The sequence below is a fragment of the Trichoderma camerunense genome (genome assembly GCF_050948025.1).
Source record: "Trichoderma camerunense strain CBS 138272 chromosome Unknown V8C40scaffold_19, whole genome shotgun sequence".
Classification (NCBI taxonomy): Eukaryota; Fungi; Ascomycota; class Sordariomycetes; order Hypocreales; family Hypocreaceae; genus Trichoderma; species Trichoderma camerunense.
In genome coordinates, this window is record NW_028145351.1 from 723,211 (window position 1) to 746,610 (window position 23,400).

General features: G+C 44.7%; 8 protein-coding genes across 8 annotated transcripts; 3 read left to right on the forward strand and 5 right to left on the reverse strand.

Moving 5' to 3' along the window:
- Positions 1–781: 781 nt before the first annotated feature.
- On the reverse strand, positions 782–1,268 carry V8C40DRAFT_269673 (uncharacterized protein; the record flags this gene model as incomplete). The annotated part of the gene is made up of 3 exons (XM_083220112.1): positions 782–966; positions 1,035–1,130; positions 1,181–1,268. The coding sequence occupies 3 exons, from the start codon at positions 1,266–1,268 to the stop codon at positions 782–784; spliced, it is 369 nt and encodes a 122-aa protein (XP_083069324.1).
- Positions 1,269–1,921: 653 nt separating this feature from the next.
- V8C40DRAFT_254941 (SDR family oxidoreductase) lies at positions 1,922–3,422 on the reverse strand. The gene is made up of 2 exons (XM_083217927.1): positions 2,735–3,422; positions 1,922–2,683 (listed from the first exon to the last, which is right to left on the reverse strand). Exons 1-2 carry the CDS (start codon positions 2,951–2,953, stop codon positions 2,012–2,014), a joined length of 891 nt encoding a protein of 296 aa, XP_083069325.1. The 5' UTR covers positions 2,954–3,422; the 3' UTR covers positions 1,922–2,011.
- An 811-nt stretch (positions 3,423–4,233) lies between these two features.
- On the reverse strand, positions 4,234–5,902 carry V8C40DRAFT_277258 (MFS transporter; the record flags this gene model as incomplete). Its single annotated transcript, XM_083220943.1, has 5 exons — positions 4,234–4,255; positions 4,353–5,123; positions 5,194–5,337; positions 5,397–5,744; positions 5,808–5,902. 5 exons carry the CDS (start codon positions 5,900–5,902, stop codon positions 4,234–4,236), a joined length of 1,380 nt encoding a protein of 459 aa, XP_083069326.1.
- A 2,188-nt stretch (positions 5,903–8,090) lies between these two features.
- Positions 8,091–8,848, reverse strand: V8C40DRAFT_269676 (uncharacterized protein; the record flags this gene model as incomplete). The annotated part of the gene is made up of 4 exons (XM_083220113.1): positions 8,091–8,342; positions 8,392–8,631; positions 8,685–8,756; positions 8,810–8,848. 4 exons carry the CDS (start codon positions 8,846–8,848, stop codon positions 8,091–8,093), a joined length of 603 nt encoding a protein of 200 aa, XP_083069327.1.
- A 1,477-nt stretch (positions 8,849–10,325) lies between these two features.
- V8C40DRAFT_282223 (alpha/beta fold hydrolase) lies at positions 10,326–12,292 on the forward strand. The gene has a single exon (XM_083221759.1). The coding sequence runs from the start codon at positions 10,974–10,976 to the stop codon at positions 12,168–12,170; it is 1,197 nt and encodes a 398-aa protein (XP_083069328.1). The 5' UTR covers positions 10,326–10,973; the 3' UTR covers positions 12,171–12,292.
- Positions 12,293–12,702: 410 nt separating this feature from the next.
- On the reverse strand, positions 12,703–14,369 carry V8C40DRAFT_254948 (Chloroperoxidase). Its single transcript, XM_083217928.1, has 5 exons — positions 14,183–14,369; positions 14,002–14,123; positions 13,752–13,947; positions 13,140–13,691; positions 12,703–13,076 (listed from the first exon to the last, which is right to left on the reverse strand). Exons 3-5 carry the CDS (start codon positions 13,852–13,854, stop codon positions 12,982–12,984), a joined length of 750 nt encoding a protein of 249 aa, XP_083069329.1. The 5' UTR covers positions 13,855–13,947; positions 14,002–14,123; positions 14,183–14,369; the 3' UTR covers positions 12,703–12,981.
- A 3,026-nt stretch (positions 14,370–17,395) lies between these two features.
- On the forward strand, positions 17,396–19,336 carry V8C40DRAFT_254952 (Zn(II)2Cys6 transcription factor domain-containing protein). Its single transcript, XM_083217929.1, has 2 exons — positions 17,396–17,530; positions 17,593–19,336. The coding sequence occupies exons 1-2, from the start codon at positions 17,429–17,431 to the stop codon at positions 19,195–19,197; spliced, it is 1,707 nt and encodes a 568-aa protein (XP_083069330.1). The 5' UTR covers positions 17,396–17,428; the 3' UTR covers positions 19,198–19,336.
- Positions 19,337–19,933: 597 nt separating this feature from the next.
- Positions 19,934–23,400, forward strand: V8C40DRAFT_87014 (C2H2-type zinc finger protein). The gene is made up of 7 exons (XM_083223545.1): positions 19,934–20,305; positions 20,370–20,568; positions 20,623–21,099; positions 21,151–21,783; positions 21,852–21,963; positions 22,026–22,304; positions 22,362–23,400. Exons 1-7 carry the CDS (start codon positions 20,015–20,017, stop codon positions 23,338–23,340), a joined length of 2,970 nt encoding a protein of 989 aa, XP_083069331.1. The 5' UTR covers positions 19,934–20,014; the 3' UTR covers positions 23,341–23,400.

The following is a 23,400-nucleotide window of genomic DNA, read 5'->3' on the forward strand; positions in this document are numbered from 1 at the left end:
TAGTATGCTGACAGCCCCATGATAGCGCCGGCGATCGTCCCTTGCACTTACTGGCATCGGGACAACTTCGATCCCCCTGGTATACCCCCGGATTCTGGTGCCGATGAGCTCAACTACGCCCGTTTGGCTATAGTAAGCGGCGAATTTATTATCCCGCAGCAGAATTAGGAAGATAGGACCCAATAAACAAGAAGATTACAAAGTATTCGGGTGCATTATTCTCTCCTTCTTGAGCCCGGGAGTTGGTAGATGAGCGCATGAAATAGGACTAATTCTTCGAAAGGGCTACCGCCGGACCCACTGTCAGAATCATTTCATGCTCTTATTCAAGCTTGACAACCCCCTGTTGCTGTATACAAGATGCTGTAGAGTGCGTTACCCTTTGAGTAAGACATATTATTATAATTCATCCGGCCATTCAGCCGAAATCGCAAGGACGGGGAATAATTTTTTTTTTCTATTTTTAACAGTACTGTAATCTAGACACCATACAGAAGATCCGTAATGATAACATGCAGTATATATTCGCAGACAATAGTACCAGCTTCGAGCCCAGCGGTGTGGTGTGTAAGCACAACGGCCTTCTGTAATAGGCAACCCATCGGAATATTAAGCCGGCTTGCCAAATCTCAACATGGCTCAGAGCGGGCCGAAATACCCCGTAGTTAGCTTAAAGCTGCCGATATACTCCGTACTTTGCTGAAAGCTGGGAAACTTCTTTGGTCTGAAGCACCTGGGAACTGACTGCCGAACCAGCACTCAAGACCGTGAAGCCCTACAATCATGATCGACCTATCCCCAAGACCCATACTAGTATCGCCGCTCCTGTGGCGATCACAGCAGCCAGAATAGCTGCGGCTGGCATCAAAGAGCCCAGCATCGCCATGCTGGTTAGAGTCGCAAAGATCCCCCCGGCTGGGGTAAAGGCTCCATACATGTACGACTGAAATGCAGCAGCGAGCGTTCCTGGACATCTGTTAGCTGACTGTACACCGCATTTCTTGGGTATCCTTGAAAGAGGGATGACCACATACCTGCACCAATCCCAACTGGGCCGAAGCCTAAGCAGAGAATCAGGGTACAGATTGCCGTAAACGTGATGGCCCATGCCATAATAATGGCAAGGACGTCTTTCGTCCCCGTTAGCATTCTATCGAGCGAGGGTCCGGTCGGAACTCACGAGGCTGAGAGAGCCACTCAATCAGTGTATGGAACAGGTCGGCCAGGCTCTCTAAGCCATGACTCGAGTCGATTGGGAAAGGTGCCATGGCTGATCTAAGCGATGGAAGACTATCTACTGCGTATGACTTGTGTTTGAGAAGGAAAAGATTGCTGATAGAACGCTTGAATGATGGAAAGGATGAGTGCACCAGATGACTGACGCTGACTGCTGCCCAAATGTCTACCGTAAAAATTAAGGCTTTCGTAAAAAAAGCAAGGTGACAACTGTAACCAATCAAATTGTACATGCTACATCTGTTTTTCCGATGCAAGGGAGAGCCTTGTGTTCCGTTGATGTGCTCGTTTAGGTTCCGAGCCGGGCACCAATGCGTCATCACCGCAATTCGGTGAATGATGGCGAGGGGATTACCTGAGAATCGTTGCTTGGAGAAATTTGGCTACTATTGAATCCATTGTTCCATTGTGTTCATTAAAAAGACGTAAACACGAGCGTGAATGCACGTATGGGCATTACTAACTTATTGTAGCTCCGGCACGTATCATGGCTTCGGGGTAGCACCGGTGGATTAGAGGTGACTATTACTTGCCGGCCTACCCTATTTCTTTTCATATAGCAACACAATAACAGAGCTCAAACGCTGTGCTGATGGTGAACTAGACTCCCTCGATAGACAGCATGTAATAATTGAGATCTGGAAGGGAATAGTTCGTTGGCGATCATAGGGTATCGTAAAATACTGACAAAATTTGTTTGAGATTGTTCTTCGCTCTATCAAAGGAGATCCATATATAACACAGAAACGTAGAGTAAATCATCTCCTGTATCTATTTACTTGAGCGCAGCAAAGTTGCTCTCCCAGCCGTCGATATTTAGTTTCAATTGTCCCGGGTTCGCCAGAATTTTCTCTTTGGCCGCAAGCAATCCTTCCACATCCCAATTGGCCCAGATGAAACGACCGGCGAGGAAGTCTGATTCGGGGCTAGCAAGCCAGACTGCAAAGTTGGCCATCAAATCGGGTGAGTCGGTTGGCGGGAACTGTGGCGTATTGGACTTGTCGGCGATCTCGCTCTGAACCATGCCAGGGCTAACGTTAAACGCCTTGATGTTCGGGTACTCCTGCTGGAGGAACTCTACCACCGAAGCAGTAGCCATCTTGGAGGACACATAGCCGCTCATGGGACTGGAGAACCCGGGACCGACGTTGATTGCGCCAGTGTTAACACCGATGAACACAGGCTTCCCCCTAGATGGCTTCGACTGGTTGATGAAATATTTACCGAGAAGATAGGTACCCAGGACATTGATCTCATATCCCTTCCACCATTCGCCTGTTTCGGTAGTCGCGAGTTTACCGGGTAAAGAGAGGTATGCAGCGTTGGCGACTAAAATGTCGAGGAAGCTGGTCTTGTTGATAGTTTCGAACAGAGCCTTGACTTCATTCTCTTTGGAAATGTCAGTTTGGAGGGCGTGGAACTTGGTCTGCGGGTATTCTTTCGAGAGCTGCGATGCATTAGTTCAGGGCCTACAAAGGAACATGAAGGCGCCAATGACCTTTTCCGCAACAGCCTCGAGAAGGTTGAGTCGTCTTCCAACCAAAAAGATGTGGTCAGCCTTAGCCTTTGCAAAGGCTTCCACAGTTGCAGCTCCAATGGCAGTGCCACCTCCTGTGACGAGAACGGTTTTGCCTGCTACCGAAAGATGCTTTTGTGTAGGATCAACCACAGGAGTAGGGTTGTTGTGGTATTTCGCGGTGGGGTTTGGCATAGACATTGTGGCCGGGTGTTTATATATGTTAATAATAATACTCAAAACTATGTTTAGTCAAGTTGTTGGTCCTGGAATTGTGGTGAGAGAATTGTTAGGGAGCTCTTCGGAGAGTTGGGAAGCTTGGATTTTATATCCTTCGAGATCTCCACGATACCTACTTCCCTCTACCCACATCGCGCATAGTAAAAGGCGCATCTCCGGATCCTTCATGTTTGCATGTACAACAGCTATGCCCAATTTGTCCCATCCGTTGGTTGCCTACAAGCAAACCAGGGATGCGGAGGATAGTTGCAACTTGAGCTACTCCACCGACAGACCTTGTATCAAAAGGCATTGTGTTCTCCTGATTTCAAATCGTAAGATACATCGTCCTTTCGGAGTTGGAATGAAAGAGAATTTTTTGATACGGAAATAGAGAGACTCAACCAACAATGATTGGAGGCCAATAATCGGACACACATCGGAGCTCTGCGGATCACTCCGGAGCACACAACCCCGGACCTTGTGAGATCTCCTTCTCTTCAGCCGCTTTGCGCCGCTTTGTGTCGCTTTGTGGGGAACTTGTTTGCATTCTGTGGTATTGATTGGCTCACGATGTCTGCCGGCAACAATCCGCGAATAATTAGCAAGCAAACCAGTGTGACCTTGAAATATGGGGCATATTCTTGGCTTCAAGGTCATGAATATATGAGCAACTGCTTTTTTTGAACACCTTTTTGGTGATTTATCAGCATGTTTACTCCGTGTGGGATGCCTTAATTCCTTTGACTTCATGTATACAGCCTCAAATATCCGCCTTCAAGTTTGAGACTGGGACCTCGTAGCCAATTGACGTGAAGTTTCCAGGGAGCTTGGCATTACATTTCCAATGACTTCCTAGTACAGCTGCCAGTGATTAGTTATTTTGTTAATCCGTTATTATCCTGATTTTATATCTGCAGACTGTGTTTCTAGAGTATGTACAGATGGATGGATGAGCTTAGCACGAGTGAAAATTTAGTAGAGAAGAATAGCTTCTTACGGCATATTTTCTTGAGTCATGTTTACTAAAAATTACATGTGGGACAATAACTTTGCTTCCACTGTACGTATTGTCTTAAGAGTCAGAATTATTATTTATGTTGGGCTTTAAAACTCAACTAAGTTGAGAAATAGATCTAGAATATTACAATTTTATCGGCAAGATAACATGAAAGTAAGTACCACTTGTCGTTTCTAGATTAAAAAGCTGTTTATGTAGTAGTATATGAGACGAGCTTGATATGGTAGACAATACCAGCGTTCTAGTAGTTGTAGAAACAATAGCTAAACAAATATTCCTAGCTATTATTCCTTTTGTTGTAGTTCTTGGTTCTGGGAATCTAAGCTCTCGTCAGCTTTGTTCTGCTCGCTTTGATCGGACAGATCTCCCATCACAGTTAACTCCTCATCACCCCATCCATCGCGGGTGTCTTTGGGGATGCGGATAAAGAGTATAGCGATAATAATTGAGAGTCCAGCAAGTCCAATTCCTAGATACAGGGCATGTCGATATCCATCCCCGATATTGGCGCCGTGATTGTTGGTATAAGCTTCGACAGTGCCGGCGAATCCAATACCTGTGCTTTGACCATAGGCTACGAGAGTACCAATCAAAGAACCGGCAATCCCCTGTTGATGTTTCTTTACAGTGTTGCTTGCAATGATTTGTGAAGCTGCGAAGAGAAAGTCGGGGCCGTAACTGAGAATCGTGATTGCCGGAAACATCTGCGGCCAGTATGACTGCTTGTCAGGCATTGTTGCAGCAAGAATGCATGCAACCATGGTACACGCACTGCCTATCACCAAGATGTATTGAGCATCTAAAAGTGGTACGACCAAGCCGCTGACTATGGCTGCTGTGGTTCCTCCGATTGCTAGCGGAACAAAAGTAGCAGCACACAGCAATGTCGAGTATCCTCGCAGATTCACATTCCACGTATTGCAATACCATACCAAGATGCCTACTGCCATGAACGAGATGAATGATGCCAACAGCATTGGACTGATCGATTTTGCTGTCCATATATCAAGAGGCAAGATTGGGTCAGCTGCGTACCGGGCTTCCCAGAGAATGAATGCGGCAAGATGGGCAACTGCAGCAATTAGCAGAGCGTACTCATACGGCTCCTGCCAACCAACGAATGGAGCTTGACTGTTGCTGAGTGTCAACTTTTGAAGATGGAATAATAGGCTTTGGAGAGGGATGGGAGATAGAGACTAACTTCCAAACAAAATTGAACAATATGAGTCCGGCAACTCCAAGATAACACCCGATGTAGTCAACACGTCCGTGTTTATCCAAAGGTTCAGTCTCGCCCGGGACAACCAATATGACGAGTGTTGTCACAAGGACGCCCATAATAGTGCTATAATAGCAAAGTCAGATACGCGCCGCAGCGAGAGAATACATTTCGACCATACTCACAACCCAAAAAACATGTATTTCCACGGCGTCAACTGAGCCAAAAGACCCGCGAACACACAACCTATCGAAGCACCAATAGGGGCCATTGCTCCAAAAAAGCCAACGCTCAGGTTTCGAAGTCTTCCAGGAGGGAAGTTAATGGTTAATAACGAAATGGCATTTGGCACCATGAAAGCGCCTCCAACTCCAGTCAGTGCTCGGAGCGCAATCAGCGCGACGATGTCGCGGGAAAAGCCTGAACCCAATGAGAATATTGACCACCACAGACAAGCTGCGACAAGCACATTTTTATGGCCATAGATAGAACCGATACGACCGCCTATTAAAACAAAAGCGCCTTGCGTTAAGCTTGATATGATATTAGCCCAAAAAATTGCATATTGACAAGTTTTTAGGTTGAGTTGGACCTACGGGTACGAAGCTGCAATCCAGCTTGCCTTGTTCGGTGAGTTGAGGTCGCGGGCAATGATGCTTGAGGCGAGAATCCCGGCACCAAATGGGATCATCTAAGAACTTGTTTAGCAATGATTGCAATATTAAATTGGGCGTATAATTTGGTTCTCACGAACCTGAACAAGCTGTGTAGCGATAATAGATGCTGAGATCGCCACTGCTCGCGCTGAGCCTAGCTTAGCCATATCTTTTGCGTCCATATCATCAGCAGACGACAATGTTCCAAGGCAATAGCAATGAAAGTGTTTAGCAGCTTGAGAATTAAACTAATCGTAAGTGACTTGGGGTAGTTGGAAAACTTACGGCAGTTGGAAAGGGGGGATTTCCAACGCCAATGGCAGCAGCAGCGCTATTGTTACGCGCTAGATCACTTTCAATCCCACAATCCCACATCGTATCTTCATTTGGGCAATGTGGAATCATTACTCGTCAGGTGTCATGCACTTTATTATTAATTCATGATTCGGGAGAAGTACCGCGAGACGGGATTATGGTCGAAGCGACCAGTGTCTGGATCGGGGGTGTGTGGGCTTCTCCACGTTTAAATTGCCTTGGTGCATATTCTGTGCTTATCTCCAAGTCCCATGATCTTTTGGGGAAAAGAGAAGTATTTTACCTGATGTCACGTAATTAGCCATATAGCAGTCAGTTCATACTTGATCCAGTACTACTAAAGTAGATGTAAGAACGCATTTGCCATCTATGATGCAAACATTATGGACTATTAGCTTTATTAAAATAAACCATATTTAGTTTCTTCTCAGTAGTACTTCATATCCTCGGGTGCTAGTATAGTCTTAAGACATGATACTTGATTGCCTGTCTCTCTAAGTGCATGCATACATTCTCAGCCGATGATATGGCTCAGACGCTTTACATGCAAATAGTTGCCTATGAGTAGTCATATCTATCAACATGGGCAGTGGAGTACTCCATCGCACTCATATTGAGATAGTTATTTGTAAGCCTAATATATATTGAAGTGTTGCTCCGCAAGTAAAAACTTCCCCATTCTTCGGACTGCTACGCTGGCAACTGACGGCCCCGCAGAAAGTTTCACCGGCGGCAGGCATGTTGTCGTTTCTCATTTGTCATCCCAATTATAGACTCTACTGGCTTAGCTAGATCAGGCTAGCAGACAGGGGAATAGTTGCCATATTATTCGAATGAACCACTCGCGTGTAGGATTAGAGTTTTCCATCCTCAAGATAAATATCCGAAGCGAATGCCAGTTTGAGTGAATGCCGGTTTGATGTATCTGGTACTGTACTTATCAACGCATAAGTACTGGCTGGGCCCTCCATACTCAGAATTATGATGAAAACAGTTGCGATTCCAAAATAGTACAAACAACAGGCCTTACTACCATCCATCAATCTCTCTATTATGTCACTTGTACTGCATATCCCTATCCTACCGAGTAATGGAGATGAATAGGGCTATAACTGAATGAGAGTAATGGGCCTCACCGAAAGTAAAATGGAAGCATAAAGATAAACTTATTATTTTCCGTAGTCCCAATCAAACTGCAACTAACCCCAGCCGCGGGTGTCTCCAACGTGGTGGCATGCCGAATTCAAGCCTCTGCTGACCATCGCCGGGGTGAGCAACCTGGCCACGGTTGACTTCGGAATGAGTGATCTGATGGCTCGTAGTACTTGTTGATCGTCATCTCCCACATAGCGTACGCATCAATCGACTGAGACCTCTCAGAGTTGCTGTATCTATCATATATTCCAAACCAACCGCCATTGTTCGACTCGTGCCCAAATAACTTATTAAGGTTGATAGTGCCTGATTTCTACGAATTACATATTTGCTTTGTAGATTTGCTTCAACCATAAAAGACATATTGACAAACATGGTAGGTAAAGAATAGTACTCTGAAATCTTCGAATTTCTAGAAGTCCAGTGATTCTCAATGGCTTACAGGTGCTTAATCGTTGAGTAAAGCCGTGCGAAGATAGGCGGCTTATCAGTCGCTCCCTGACCAATTTATGTTCGAATCTCCATTTTGTACATATTTCAGAGTTTTTACCTCCCCTTCATGAACACTTAACTAAGACCGTGATATTATGATAGATGTATTTCCAAGCAATTGGGCTTTGTAATCCCATTGGTGCTATCAATAACTGTCAACCAAACTTCTTATAGCTAAAGATAAAGTTGGTTATATATTCTGTGATATCTTGCGCTTACTACTATATGTTGGTAGTGCTAGCTTCAATTTCCTAGACAGCATCACTCTGTACTCTCCAAAATAAGGTTGTCAACGAAGAAGGCGGGAGATAATCCTCCCCTCTGGGAATCCTCATCCGGAAGCACAACGTCAACCTCAAGAAACCGATACTCGACGCCGTTTGAAGAGACACTGACGTGATAGGGACCCCATCCATCGGTTGCAGTGTGGAATTCAAACCCATGGCGAATCTCGACACCGGCAAAGTCTGAAAACAAAGTAAAAACTTCAACAGTTACATTGCTCGAATTACGCTTGAGATAGGTTAGCTTAGTCTTGGCTTGGAGCTTAAACGCGATTTACCTCAGCTGCGGAAAAGACGGGCAATATATCAAACGATGCCTCGTTTATCAATGTTATATTTACAGCGCCAGCGACAATCTGGGCATCAAGGGTTGCGCTGATCAATAACGCGTTCGGAGGTGAAGGCGCTCGACCAAACAAGGCTAAACTTATATCCTCATCTTCGATAGAGTTGCAAGATGGAGTTTTGGTGGCATTGAAAACCCTAGACGTGCCAAAAGCATCTGAAACAGCGATATCCTGGAACGTGTCAGCTTTGATTGAAATAATGAATCAACTCAAGGATAACTCACATGATAGACTAAAAACTCTCCAAAGGTGAAATTACCACACCCGTTGTCGTTTGATATGGCGAGATCATCAAACTATCAGCGGATTAAAATGAATTCGAAATTTCAAGCCAAAAGAGCAGACCAACATTCAGAATGAGCTGCTTGCAAGAGGCTGCGACTGCCATAACAGCAGCAGAGCCCAGAATACGAAGTGACAACAGCATTTTTGCGGAATTGGATGAGTCGAGCTTGTTAAGTATACTAAGGTTGAACAGATATATCGGCAAACTAGGGGAGAATGAAGATAATATTTATATCGTGAGAAATTTTGTGGTGGGCTTTCATTTTCTTGGATTGACCTTCCTAATCAACATCTCACTACCTCGGTACACTACACTAAAAAGTTTGAAAGCATAGTTATTCTATAATACGACCATTTCGGCTACTAGGGTCGGGGATGCCGGTCAAGTAAAGCTTCCTGTGAAATACCGGCGAGAGATTGCATTTTCCTCGCCGACAATTGCCATGTTCCATTGAATAGAGGTTTTTGTTGACTTGAAGTAGCAAATTTGGGTCTACGAATCCGTGTGTCAATTATTGACGCTCTATGTATTGTTTAATACTGTATAGACACTAACTAACTCAGTATTACCAACGCTTTTAATAGCTGCAGCTACTGGCTAATGGTTAGAGGGTTGGCTATAAAAGCGCACTCGGTCTCTAGATTACGAACAACTCCACTTCTTGCATACAAATTATTACATATTAATCACTGTTGAATACCGACGGCATGTTTGATTCCATCGTACACGGTGTAATTAATATCTCCGACAATGTAACCTTCGAACAGCTCTAAGCATCATCGTGTTAAACTTATTATAGCGTAATTAACACCTGCATTGTTTCATGGCCGCTTGCCTTGAGTACGCATGACTGAGAACATACGTAAAAATTAGCCTCGGCAATATACCAAGTCTTGCAACTCAGTTCGTCTAACCAAATGCATTTGTATAAAACTTTCTAAGCTGATTTGGTTTGTCTATTGAAAACAAGATGCTCATCAGCGGTGGGTGGTTGATATGGGCGAAGCTCGCGTATGTTCGTGACAGCTTCCACATCCTTGGCATGCAAATAATGCCAAGAGACGACATAAATTTTTCCGCCTTAGTTAATGCATGCATAATGCAAGTCATTGGCGCACGTTGATTTATTACGATGATCCTTTATAAGCCTGATAAACAGGCAAGTATTGCTTCACAAGTAAAGTCTTACTGCTCTTCAGACTCTGATGTCAGTAACTAAATGCCCCGCTGAAAGTCTGGCCGATATTGTGTTCAACAATTTGTCATCCCGATCTTTCTGATCGTGGGTGCCTAACTAGATCAGACCAGTAAGCAGGGAACAGCTGTCATATGCTCCGAATTCACCACCCAGATCTTGGCATTGCGAATTTCCCTGCTCAATTGAGAAAGCTCCGCTGACGTCGCTGGGGCATGGGTGACCCTTGAGCAACTCATGAGCAAGGCCTGGGTTTCTGAATTCTTGATGTCGTATAAATGAAAGCCATTCTATCACAGCAGCAGATGTATCATCCTATAAAATATATAAACTCCTGAGGTAGGCGCATCTTTACTAACCATCTCTTCATTTGAACTGCTAACTCACGAAACCAATTATTCTTCAGGTATTGCAAATGTCGGACTGGTTGTGTGAATCAGAGATAAGAAGATGACATGCCTACCACGTCCTCTCTAAGGCGCATCTTCAGCATCTCATTTGGTCGTATGAAAGGCGCAAATAGCTGACTGATCAAATCGGCGTTTGACCTAAACCGGAATTGCAAAAGGACCAAAGGATTGCAATGCAGTTGCTTTTAAGTTATACGCATAGATTGAGGCTGAGCTGACGCTTTGTTGTGGGATCTAGCGCAAGAGCGTATAGCCTGGTTCTCATAGCGTGAGAGCGTATAGCCTGCTGTGTCCTCATAGCATGACGTGCTCCTCATAGCGCATAGCGCAGCCAACGTATGGATTTGACTAACATTCAGCGTCAAAATGGGAGAGCGTATAACATGTGCGTATCATAGCCTCATGTCAGCAAGTTAATAAAATTTACGGGCGAGGTTGACCTGAGCGATGCAAATATTTGTCAAAACCTCTGGCATATGGTTCATGTTTTTTGTTATAAATAAGCTTATACTTTCTTGCTCTCTTGCTTTTTTCGGTCGCCAATCTACTTGCAAATCATCCATCATCTCCTTCCAATAAGTCTACGAACAGTTTACCTACGGAATTTCCATCTTCAAAGACAATGGTCTCTACACTGCTCTTAGGAGCTTTAATGCTTCTACCAGGCATTTCTGTTTCAGCAAATGCCTGTGTCGAAAGGCCTCACGGATATTGCAAGCAGCTGGATATTCCGCTGCCTATTACCGCGGATACTGCCGTTTTTGACATACCAAGAGTGGACAACGATATTGAAGCAGTATCCTGGGCAATTTACGATGCCACTCGGACTACTATACACGGCCCTGGTAATATCATCGAGAATACCACGACTTCTGAGACGTTCAACATCCATGCTCAGCTTTGTGTTCCCAAGTCCACCAAGAATGGAAAGCATAATATCCTGCAGATCGCCACCCATGGAGTGCACTACGACTCTAGATACTGGGATTCCGAGTACAAGCCGGAGAACCACTCCTACGTGGAAGCAGCACTTAAAGCAGGATACTCCATCTTCACATACGATCGTCTGGGAGTCGGTCAGTCTGACAAGCCTGATGCATACGACGTGGTCCAAGCACCCGTCGAGCTCGAAATCCTCCGCCAATTGACTTTGATGGCACGCAATGGTAGCCTGTATGAGTTTGCGGGTCATGCGAAACCCTCCATTCCTTCTTTCAAGTCATTGGCAGCCCCGAAAAAGGTCGTCCACATCGGACACAGTTTCGGTTCATTCCTTACCTCGGCCTTCATTGCCAGATACGGCCCTCTCACTGATGGAGCCATCATCACGGGCTACCTGTTCACCACCCAACTTGCGAGCGCCGGCTCAACATCGTTCAGCGTCGAATATGCCGCCACGGGAAACCCTCCTTTCAATCGATCAAGCGGCTACGTTGTGGCCCAGAGAGATGGCATCCAAAACATCTTCTTTGGTGGCAATCCCAAAACCGCCTTCACACCAGAGTTGCTTGACTATGGCATTAGCATCAAGCAGCCTGTCCCGATCGGAGAGTTCGCCTCTGCCTTCTCACTGCTTGGAAACCCCGGTCCATCCTTTAGAGCCCCTGTGCAATTCCTGTTGCCAGAGCTTGACTTTTACATCTGCCGAGGCGATTGCAGGGGTTTGGCCAATATGACAGAGTTGAACGCGACTTACCCCCACGCTACCAAGATCGAGGTGGCTCTTCAGCCCAACACTGGCCATGCGCTGCCACTCCACAACAATGCTACAGCAGGGTTCCAGCTTATTTTCGACTTCTTTTCTAGGAATGGGTTGTAATGGCCGTTGTGGTTAACACGCTGCCCGAAAACTCGTTGTGACACCAATACTCGCAGACGCTATTAGACTTCTTTCTATCTAGTACAATATTAATTTAGCTGATGAATTAATTAGAAAAAGAGTATTATGTTTATCCCGTATTTAATGTTCCTCATAGTCGAGTTATGACGCCCTACCAATGCTGCTGTATAGTACATGTATATAGAGGCTCTAGTGAGCTTCGTCACGGATTGCGCCAGTAACACACAAAGCCGGCATTGGATCAAGGCTAAGAGAACTGAGACTGGTCATTTATGAGCGCTCGAGGTTTTGTTCTCTTATGTTCATTATTAATTATTTTCACTATTGTCCTTGTTTATTTGGTCCATTAATACTACGGTATAATTCGACGCAGGAAATAGCGTACTCAGAACACGCAGGTTTAACATCCCCGCTAGCTCCGGTGAAAAAACTATCTTCAACTATATGGAAGAAAACTTCCAAAGTCTTCATTTGTTGATAAACTCTAGATTTACGAAGTATTCACTATCTATTGTCCTAAAAAGCACATGTTGTACTGAAACTGTTCTCGCTCTCCTGCATGCTAACCTGTATTAACCTTTACGCGCAAGCTCCAAAGCATTGTAAAACAAATAGTAATAATAATAAATAAAAGAGAGTAAGAAGATAATGATCTCGTGTATTTGTAATTGCGGTCTCTCAACAGGTACGCAATATCTCTCCAAAAGCAGTGGTTTGATTGCACTTGGTTCAGAGCCGGAACAAGAAGTGCATCGCAGCCAACCTTTGCATAAGTGCTGACAGCTAATGATTAAACCTTCACTGCCAGAACTGCAGTAAGCATGTTACCAATATCTTCACCAGTCTTTTGCTTCAAAGGCCTAGTGAAAGGGAGCTTCTCCCATTCTGTTTGGAGGTCAGTATAAATTCTTCAGACAGCATTGACAAACAACCACTTGCGCGACTTACCAAAGAACAACTTGACCCATTCCTTAGGAGCACCTCCCACGGTATCATCCCACAGCGTGGTCAAGTACAAAGCTGTCGTCCCGGGGCTGCCATTCATCTCGAGATCTGATGCAGTAAAATTGGGGTTGGCCTTCATTGCGTCCGCTACTCGAGCAGCTCTGGCCTTGGCCGCCTGCTCTACAGTGATGTACTTGGACTTTGGATCGTGCGAAACCTTGTTCAAGTCCAGTCTCTTTGCCATTGTCGACCAAATCTTTGGGTCAAAGTGCAAATTATCTCCGAAAAAGAGGTCATTTCGCGATAGAGATCCATCAAATTCGACACAGTTATGTCCATGTTTTGCCAGATCGGAGAGATTGATAGTCGAAAAGTTGCCTGTGGTCGTCAAATGGCAGTCTTGGGCCTGTATGAAGGCGCTATCGAAAGTGTTAGGGACATAGTTGTATGCAGCCGCGACGGCAGCTTGAATGCTTGGCAGATCGATGTTCTTTCCAGAACGAGGAAGGTAATTGTGATTAGCAAGCACATTCAGGCCAGGGCAAGGAGATCGGCCTGTTTCTCGCGGTTAGTCGCCTATATATATGAATCACCGGCGATTTTTGAGTCACCCACTGTCTCCTGGCCCCGCAGGAATCCATTCGTGCCCCTTGAAAGGATGGTTAGGCAACGCCGTAGCGAAGCTGGCTAACGCCATGGTGAAGAAAAGGCCTCGCATGTTGTCTGATTGGCTGGAGTACGAGTATGGTTCTCTGGTATAATGATGCTGGTTGACAAAGAAGTGATGCTCCTATGTTTGTTTACAACCCGACTACAGCATGATGAGTATTTATACGACGCTCGATCTATATTTTTGCGTCTCTACCTATTCCAAATTGTCTGTGTCTCTGCTTATTCCAAATTCTCTGCATCTCTGAAGAGTGCATATTCCAAATTGTCTTCAAGAAAGGCGTATTCGAGCGCATCGCCCATAATGAGGCTGTTCATCTATTCACCAGGAGTCAGCAGAGCATATTCACTGGGTAGGCCAGGGGTAGAAGGAATACACCAGGCTGATTCTGGTACTCTTAGCATGGATGAGCCCGGCAACTTGTTTCCACGCGTACACTGGCGTTTTGTTCTCACGCGTACACCGATATTGGTGCCTTGAGTAAGGAGATCAGTCCGGTGTTTACTTCCCTTCTCCGCATGGTGGAGAACATTCATGTTGAAGGACAGCTCGAATGCGATGGAGACAGCATCCGCTAGCTCCCGTAAACTCCGCCTCTTTGCCAAGCTAGGACGATTCTCATCCTACTGTTCGGTCCTCTGCCGACGCGATGTGGGGACGCGCGTTGGAGGAATACGCTCTGTGGCTTGTGGAATACGCTCGTGAGACTGGAGGAATACGCTCGGCCAATGCAACCTGATGAGTAACCAGTATTGAGCAAATACTCGTATGAGTACAGTACCTGGCTTCATGTCGACAATGGCATTGCGAGATACTCTGTATTTACTCGACTTAATCATCACAAACAAATTTCTTCTAGTACGCAGTAACATTTGGCAAATACGAGTATACGACGGCGGCTAAGAGCGCGCACTGTGCGGTAACGATCCCAAGTTGCACTATACTGCAGCATACAACAGAAGCATAGATGATTCTATTCGTTGTGCAAACGAACACAATAATATCTTACTATCACCATTTCCCCAAAAATTTAGACGATGAAGAATTTCTTGTAAATGGAAAGCTACGTTTTCAGGACACCAAATGTTGGAATTAGCTATTGTACTCTTAAGTAGAAGTGTCTATACAGCATCTGAGGATCCCTCAATTCCTCCATTTCTTCTCCATCATGATGATATTGCCATTGGTTTTATTCTATGAACACTACAATATTGCTCCCAGGTAGCCTGGTATTGGTAAATAATCCACCACAGACCAAAACTCAGTAAAGCTCCAAACACTTGCAGAGAGAGTCGATGAAACATGGCATATTTCAAATTCATAATTCGAGTCTATCTTCGACGATTGTGATGCTACAACACTACATCAACGCTATTACATCTATGGTAATACAATGATCTCGAAGGCTTCAGTCTGTTAGTCTTATCATAACCTCGCCCCATTATATTTATGCCATTAGTGGCATCCAAGCTGAAGGATTCAGTCGGTAAAGCTTGAGTGTGACCGCTCATTGGACTAATAGAATTCACTATATATGGGACAATAACTAGCTTAGATCTTCATACCGACTGATCGGTTATCTCAAGATTAACTACTACCGCCCTGCCTTATCCCCAGATTAGCTGCATTATACCTTGTTGAAACTTTCGGCTTTACCACACATATTATCGAGAGCTGCGGCAGGGCATGATCGAGCCTGAGCTATCATTGTCACATTATCCGCTGTTATATGCGAGTAAATTGGGCTCATCTCAACTCTAATTCCATAGCTTCGAGGAAATCTCGAGTATTTTATATGTCAATATGTTTTCAATCCCCAGGTATGTTAGCCAAACTTCAGCAAAATGGAGAGAAAAAATCGGTGTTGACACTTTCACTTGGATGCATGAACGATGCACTACCAATTTTGCCTAGTTCAGAGAACCATAATGTTCCATATTCTCCGATGATCCACATAGTTATCCACATATTAAACATCGTATGGATGATGATCTGCTTAAGATCAGTCCTACTGGTATGCCATGAACGACTTGGGATACCTTATCCTGTTGGTGAAGATGTTCGAGCCAGAGCTTCATGATGATTTACAAGATTCTAGAAAGATGCCTAGAATTGCGGGAACCACTAGGCAATTAGTTGAGAAGGATTTCGGGAAAGGGACAGGGGCTGCGATTCGCGCGCTTTAGTGCCGCAATCTCTTCCCCGTCAGAACCAAAACTCCCCACACGCAATACAACATCTGAAGGACCGACAAACTTGAGTAATTCAAAACAGTTATATGTGGTGTTTCAGTGATGCGCTATATTGAAATTGGTTATAAAAAGCGGAATAGACATACAAGGAGTTTATTATCATAGTTTCCACTTGTTCCTCCATCAGATATAACTTCAATTGGTCATACGTGATCCTTGTCTTGGTTTACATCCTCCTCTAACTAGCCGCAGATTGCAAGTTTGTCTTGATACAACGAATGCGAGATAATTGATTGAAACTAACCATTAGACATCATAAAGGAAGGTTAATGATTGGGTCAGGAATACGGAGATCATCGGAAGGTCTACGTGTACAGTACCCAACCTAGTGTTCAGTTGGCAGGGGATCAGTCCGGCATTCTTCGGGATCCCTCTCGAACCGGGATACGCGTGCGATAGTTGAGCAATAGAATCAATCTTCTTCTCTTCATTGAAGAGTTTGAGGGCTTGTATACTTCGACAAGTTGCTTTTCTCCTTACAATGGGGTACTTCTTGCCGGAATCAAAGTTACTCATATCGTAGATCTGTTCCTGAGAGTTGAATTGGTCATACCTAGCGCACTTTTTAGAAGCTCTCCTAGACCGCATTCTTGATGACTCGCCTTTCTAGACGCTTACAGGCTGCCCTCATATCGGCTCGCTCTTTTATACTAACTCCAGCCAATCAAGGTTGCGGAGTTTCCTCTATACAACAGACTAGTTGTATGTTTATTATTAAGATCGAACACGTAACTCTCTCCACTATTAAGCAGTTGAAGTTACAGGCCTTAACTGTTAGCCTAAACCTTCCAGGCTCACAACTTCGAAAAAAGGGGCCCGCTACAGTCGGCGATATATGATCATTCACTTGATCAGGGTGACTATGGTTCGTCGCGGCAGGGCAAGGCCGCGGTTTTTGTGACGGGGTTCGCATTTGCAACGGGATTCGTAAACGCGAACACACCGCTAATCCCACTAGAAACCAGGCTAGAATGCACAGCCCTGGGCCTTCACTATTTGCTGCGTCACCAGCTTGACAAATAATCTCAATTGGGAGCCTTGAAATGAAGTATAGGATTCATGCTAACGCTGAATGCAAGGGTGAGATTATGACATACTATCGTCTCGGCACTTATCAGCAGGCTCGAAAAGAGAAATGCGCGGGAATAAACAAGAAACCTTCCATTTCTGCCTTAAGTTTCTGACACATACCGAATTCCAAATACAGCCCGAAAAAGGGATGGTGTGTTACTTTCTTGCTGCAAGCGCCGTCGCATACTTAGCGTAACTATGTCTCCGGATTACCGTTAAATATTTAAATAAAGTGGTCTCTCATGAATCTTGTACGAAGAGTTCCATAGCAACAAGCTTAAAAGACAATTTCAGCCAAAATGTCCACAATTCTCATTCACACTGCAAAGGAGTTTAAGCAGCGTCGGTCGCATGAAAAATCTAGAAAGGGCTGTATAAGATGCAAGCAGCAGAGAAAAAAAGTGCGTTTAATGTTTTGATTCAATATTGAGAAGCTGGAGATGTTTGCTAACAGCGCAATCAGTGCGATGAAGTTCGTCCCGTCTGTTCTCGCTGCCAGAAGCGGAATCACTGTTGCCGTTACACTACCCAAAACGAACGCTTCCCTACAGACTCGACAGCTCTCAGCCCTGAACAAGACTCTCCAATCTCTCCAATTCATGAAATCCCGGACTTGGGATATTTAAATCTCGCCGAGCCCAGCCCAAGCAGCTCCGAAATCAACTCCGATGACACATGTTCTGGTGATTCAGGCATCGCCCGCACATTGCCATACGATGCCTCCGTGGTACCGCAGATGCTCCAGCCATATCACGCTTTGAATTCTGAGGACTTGGAGCTGTTAAGTCACTATATATCACATACCAGCCGCGTCATCCCCTTCAATGCAGAAGAATTATACGCTCTCCACGTTGGAATGCCAAATCTTGCGTTCGGCAGCAGACCAGTCATGGGCTCAGTACTTGCACTCTCGGCGGTGTGCAAGTGTTACGACATTTTGAAGGGTTCATCAGCTCCTTTCGAGAGAATAGACGATATGAAAAGGCTTCTTGCTCTGGCAGACGAACACCATAGATCTTCACTTCACCAGATGCAGGGAGCTCTTTATGGCGGTCACTTTGATACAGTTCTGGCCAATGCTGCGTTGATGGTGCTATATTCGTTATCTGGCCACTGCGTTCGGGTTATGTTAACAAAGAAAGCTGTCCGCTGCGGGATCACATTATCCAACGAGATGCTGCCGTTGCAATCACAGTGGATAACCTCCATTCGGGCCGCGTATGTAGCCTACGTTGGGCTGCTAAACAGTGGAAACAACGAGTTGGAAAATGATCTACCGAGCCCCCATTCAGTTGCAGGTGATGATGCTACTTTTCACACAACCCCTATGTTGGGCGATAATCTACTGAATCCTGAAGATGGCCCATCCGAAGGGACGAAAAAGTTGCTACTGCCGATTGTATCTGCGACATACGGGGCGGCCATGGAAAAGCTCACTGCACACGCTCAGGCCGTCTGGATTGGCCAATATGACTCAAACTTCCACGCACCAAAAAATCCGGACTCAGGGCTGCAAGCATGCCTTACGGCTGTTGAACTTTTGGATAACCTTTTCAATACAGTATTTGCCAGCGACGAGTCAATCTCTGAATCCTCTCAATCGACAACTGTTCCTTCGACTTCCCACCTTGGGAAACTCGAAAATGCCTCTCCATGGCTGAGGAAGTACATAGCCCACGTCATCTCCGTTACGCCAACGAGGATGTTAAGACGGACAATTATGACTTTCCTGAGCCGCGTGCCACTCGAATATCTTCAACTTGTCCAATCAGCCCTGGATTATATACCAGTACCGGGGCAGCAAAATGACTCTGCTTGTTCCAATAATGCAGTACCACTTGGACAAGCACAACAACTAGCAATGAGTATCTTTGCCCACTGGCTGGTCCTCGCCATGCTCCTAGACGGGGTGTGGTGGATTGGCACCATTGGACAGTGGGAGCTCGGTCGGATACTCTCATTCATGGAAACTCAGGGGTGGATGACCGAATCCATAGAGACGGGGGAGCCGTGGTGGCCGGAAAGCATGTATGCTGTTCAGAAGGCAATTGGTGAGCCTACAGAGTAATTGTAATAATGACTAATTAACATAGCGAAGGCGTTAGAATTGGCGATCACACGGACGCCGTAGGATCAATTAACAGAGTGAAATAATATAAAACATAGATTAACTATTATTTAGAGTATTAGATATGATGCAATGGCCGCAAAGTGTTTCCAAAAATCTCCAACCATACACATGTGGATCCAGTCCCTCGCTTATAACCCCTACATTCAGCAGAATAATAGGCTGATATTCATTTGTGGGTTTGTCTTGTTGCTGCTGCCTTGAATCCTGCAGAAGGCGTGCTCATTTTACAGCAATGGTCGCTCATTTCACAGCAATTTTAATCTCGGCAATGGTAGTGAGCTATGTTCTGCGCGAACATACGGAGACATAAAAGTCTGATATTGCCACCACTTAAACTTGGACAAGTCATGAAATTAAGGGATAAATAGGCGAATTCTCAATGGCTGGTGTAACTGCATACGCTTTTCCGTATATAGAATTCACCGCGCTTTCTCAATTTCTCGTTTGCTATAGGGATAATGTGGAGGCTGAGTACCATGATAACAGAAGCGGGAGCCTACAGTTTTTATCCAATGAAAAGAGAAACAGGCGAGGCGCAGACAGTATTTGTAAACACTCATGCAGTGCGCGTCCATCTATTGTCGCTGCCTAGTTGCTGCCTCATTCGGCCTGACCGAGATTTGCAGCCCAACCTCAACAACTCAGAAATTTTCACATCATGACATCCCGAAGCCAAGAGTTCTTTGTTTAGTGTATTCTTGATAACCCTAAACCGGATCAATCAGCACTTTCACCAGTGTAGCAAGATCAAACAATGGACCCGAATGAGATGCTCGGCATTGTAGACAAATTCATCGCGGAAGTCACAAATACTAAACAAAAAGAACAATTTGAATCAAGTAGCTATGGTGAAGTACTACAAATCATCAACAAAATCCAATCAAGACGAGAATCAACCAAAACCATGATGAACATGAAACGAATCCATTTATTTCTCACCGGTATGGAACATTTTGAGAAGGTGATGATTAAGCTTAAGCTCGATCAACAACATGTCGTAAAGCTGATGGGATGCGTCTGGGGTCCGACCCAATTTCTTTTAGATGTGCGTATGAATCAAGTAATTCTGTATTTGTACAGATGCATCGGGCTAACACCATACAACATAGCTTACAGATCTCACGGATCGAGAATTGGACAACTTACTAGACGTATACGAGAAGATAGGAGAGAAGATTCCATTACTGTACGAGTATGTACAGCTCTTCATCTCAATACCCGATTGCACAAGATTTTTAGTGCACATATATCAAGATGTTATTACCTTCCATGAGTGCGCATATAAGCTTTTCTCTGTCCGGTCTACTTGTAAGGTCTATTTTTGTCTACTGATATCATTACCGAGGCTAAGATATTCTTCAGTATTTCAGAAAATATACAAATCCACATGGAAATCTTTGAACGATACTTTTGATCATATAGCAACTTCGTTGGAAAACCATGGAAAGTTCATCAAGGAGAAGGGGTCATCTTTTTGGAACCCTCGAGCGACCTTGGATGTGGATGCCGAACTACCGCTAGTGGAGTCCTGGCAGAACAGCAATCAAAACTATCAAGAAATAAGGAGGATGTTTTTAGAATATCCCCAGAATGTTAAGAGGTCATGGGAAAACTTCGAAGAAAAACGAAGAGATGAGGAAACCAAGACAAAGAAGAAAATATTGGCCTGGATATCAGCCTCAAAGAAGATGCCGCTACTTCACAAGAAATTTCAGGATGCGCGAATATGTCCTGATACTGGCCGTTGGCTATTCAAGAGATACAGCGAAGTTACCGATTGGATGACTGAGGATCCGCCACCCAATTCCGCCATCTGGCTCCAAGGGAATAGAGGATTTGGTAATAGTCTTGTTTTATTAAGTTGGGATATCGTGAGCTAATGTTGTATAGGTAAAACTATCCTCTCATCGTTGTTAATAGACGAGTTGAAGGACTTACGTACCGAAAAGAAGAGAAACGCAATTCCGCAAGAGAGCAAGATTTGCTATTTCTATTGCGAAGAAGAAGACACTGATCATCGCACTTATCTTGACATTCTCAAAGGGGTTTTACATCAAATGGTTGAAGTCACTGAGTATCTTTTGCCTCTGTGCAAGGAAAATATCGATTCAAGCGGACTTCTAACGGACGTCGCAACGGCAGAATTTCTCATTAAGGCTTTCTTTGAGTATAATGCTCGGCAGTATATCGTCATTGATGGAATAGACGAGTGCGAAATAATAGAAGCACGTAGAGCCGCAAGCTTCTTCATGGATCAGGTTACAAACTGTGATAACATCAAGCAGGGGCGATTGAGGGTGCTATTTATGAGTCAACAAATTCCGGAACTATCCAAAGCCAACATCATGCCAGAGGATGATGCGTGTGTCGAACTCAAGGCGACGGACAATGCAGAAGACATCAGAAACTATGTGAAGAAGAGGATACCGGATTTTTCTAAGGGGAGCGCGACAAGCAGCGGCTTCAATCTTTCTGAAAGCGACAAACAACATATTGAAAGTATTGTCTGTCAAAGAAGTGAAGGTTCGTCTTTGAAGTAAACCCCTGTGAATGGCATCTATTATCGCAGCGCATTCTGATAGCAAATGTAGAAATGTTTCTCTATGCCCATTTGGCGATAGAGTATCTTCTACATCAGATGACGAAAGAGAAGCTTTTAGAGAAATTGAAAGAAGAAATGGCACCTAAGAAGCTGTCTCAGATGTAAGTTTTCAACTGTACAAATTTTGTCACGGGCAAGATGAGTAGACTAATGTTATTTGCAGATATGAGAAGCTCTTAGGTATAGTGAAGACTGAGCTATTGAACCTGCCAGAGGGAGAAGCTCACTGGGCGATGGCAACGCAACTTCTCGGCTGGTTGGTCTGCGCAAAACGTCCCCTCAAATGGCACGAAATGCAATCGATTCTGTCATATGATCCCAAACAGCAGAAAGTGGATTTTGATAACAAGATGCTGAGACAGGACTCCCATAATTATCTTGGGTCGTTAGTGCATATCCTTGAGGGGGGTCACATCCGGATCGTTCATTCCACAGCGCGGCGGTAAGCAATGAGTTGATCTATCAGTTGGCTCTATGGTATTAAACTAACAATGACTAGACATATCATTCAAAATGAGTACATTGTTGAACAGGCTGTCCAGTGTGGACTCACAATCCGCTGCCTGCGATACCTAAGTCTGATAAGCGCTTCTAAAGATTACGATGAGAATCAACGGCGAGAAAAAATAAAGCTTGGCTGGTTCTCCTTTCAAGATTATGCTTGTTCTCAATGGCACAGCCACCTTATTACGGTAATTCGGAAGTGCAGCAACTTCCTTAATAAACATAGCAGTGATAGTGCGGAATTTGGCTCCGCATTGCAAGACTTTGTGGACCAAAATCGAGCGGATCTCTCACAAGAATTTCACGAAGATTTTCGAGGCCAAATGCCAGCGGATCTCGACAACTTCTCTGGACTCCCGTTTTACCAAAATCTTTGCATCTTGTGGAATCATATCTATACTCATCAGAAAAACGATTTTGACGTCCGGAACACTATGGGTATTGAGGGAATTGAGAAGGCTATGCTCGAGAATAGAGCCTCACTGGAGACCAACTTCGTTCCTAGCGATAGCGCTTGCCTCAACGATAAGATATTGGATTACTATGGTCCGAATCTCTTCAAGTGCAAACGCCTTTTATGCGCTTACTTTCATGTGGGCTATGATAAGAAGGAGGATCGCGAAGCCCACAACAACCGGCACGATAGGCCCTACCAGTGTTCCATACGATGTAATGCTGCCCCAATCGGGTTCACTTCCAAGAAGGACTTGGAGAGACATGTGCGGATTTATCATCCTGAACAAAGCAGTGAACAGGGTACATTTGAACCTATTCGTCCCAGAACTGGGGCAAAAGAGTTTCCTTGCAGCCTATGTGGTAAGAAATTTACAAGGAAGATCAACCAGGTCAGCCACGAGAGAAGTCATTTTGGAGAGCGGCCCTTTAAGTGTACGTACATGGGCTGTGATAAGGCCTTTACGAGATTAAGCGACTGCCAAAGGCACCAAAAGATTCATACAAGGATAGTACATTAACTGATTAAGCCCTTGCAGTCATAGAAGTTACTGCAATCAATATTTATTGAGACTCTTTCT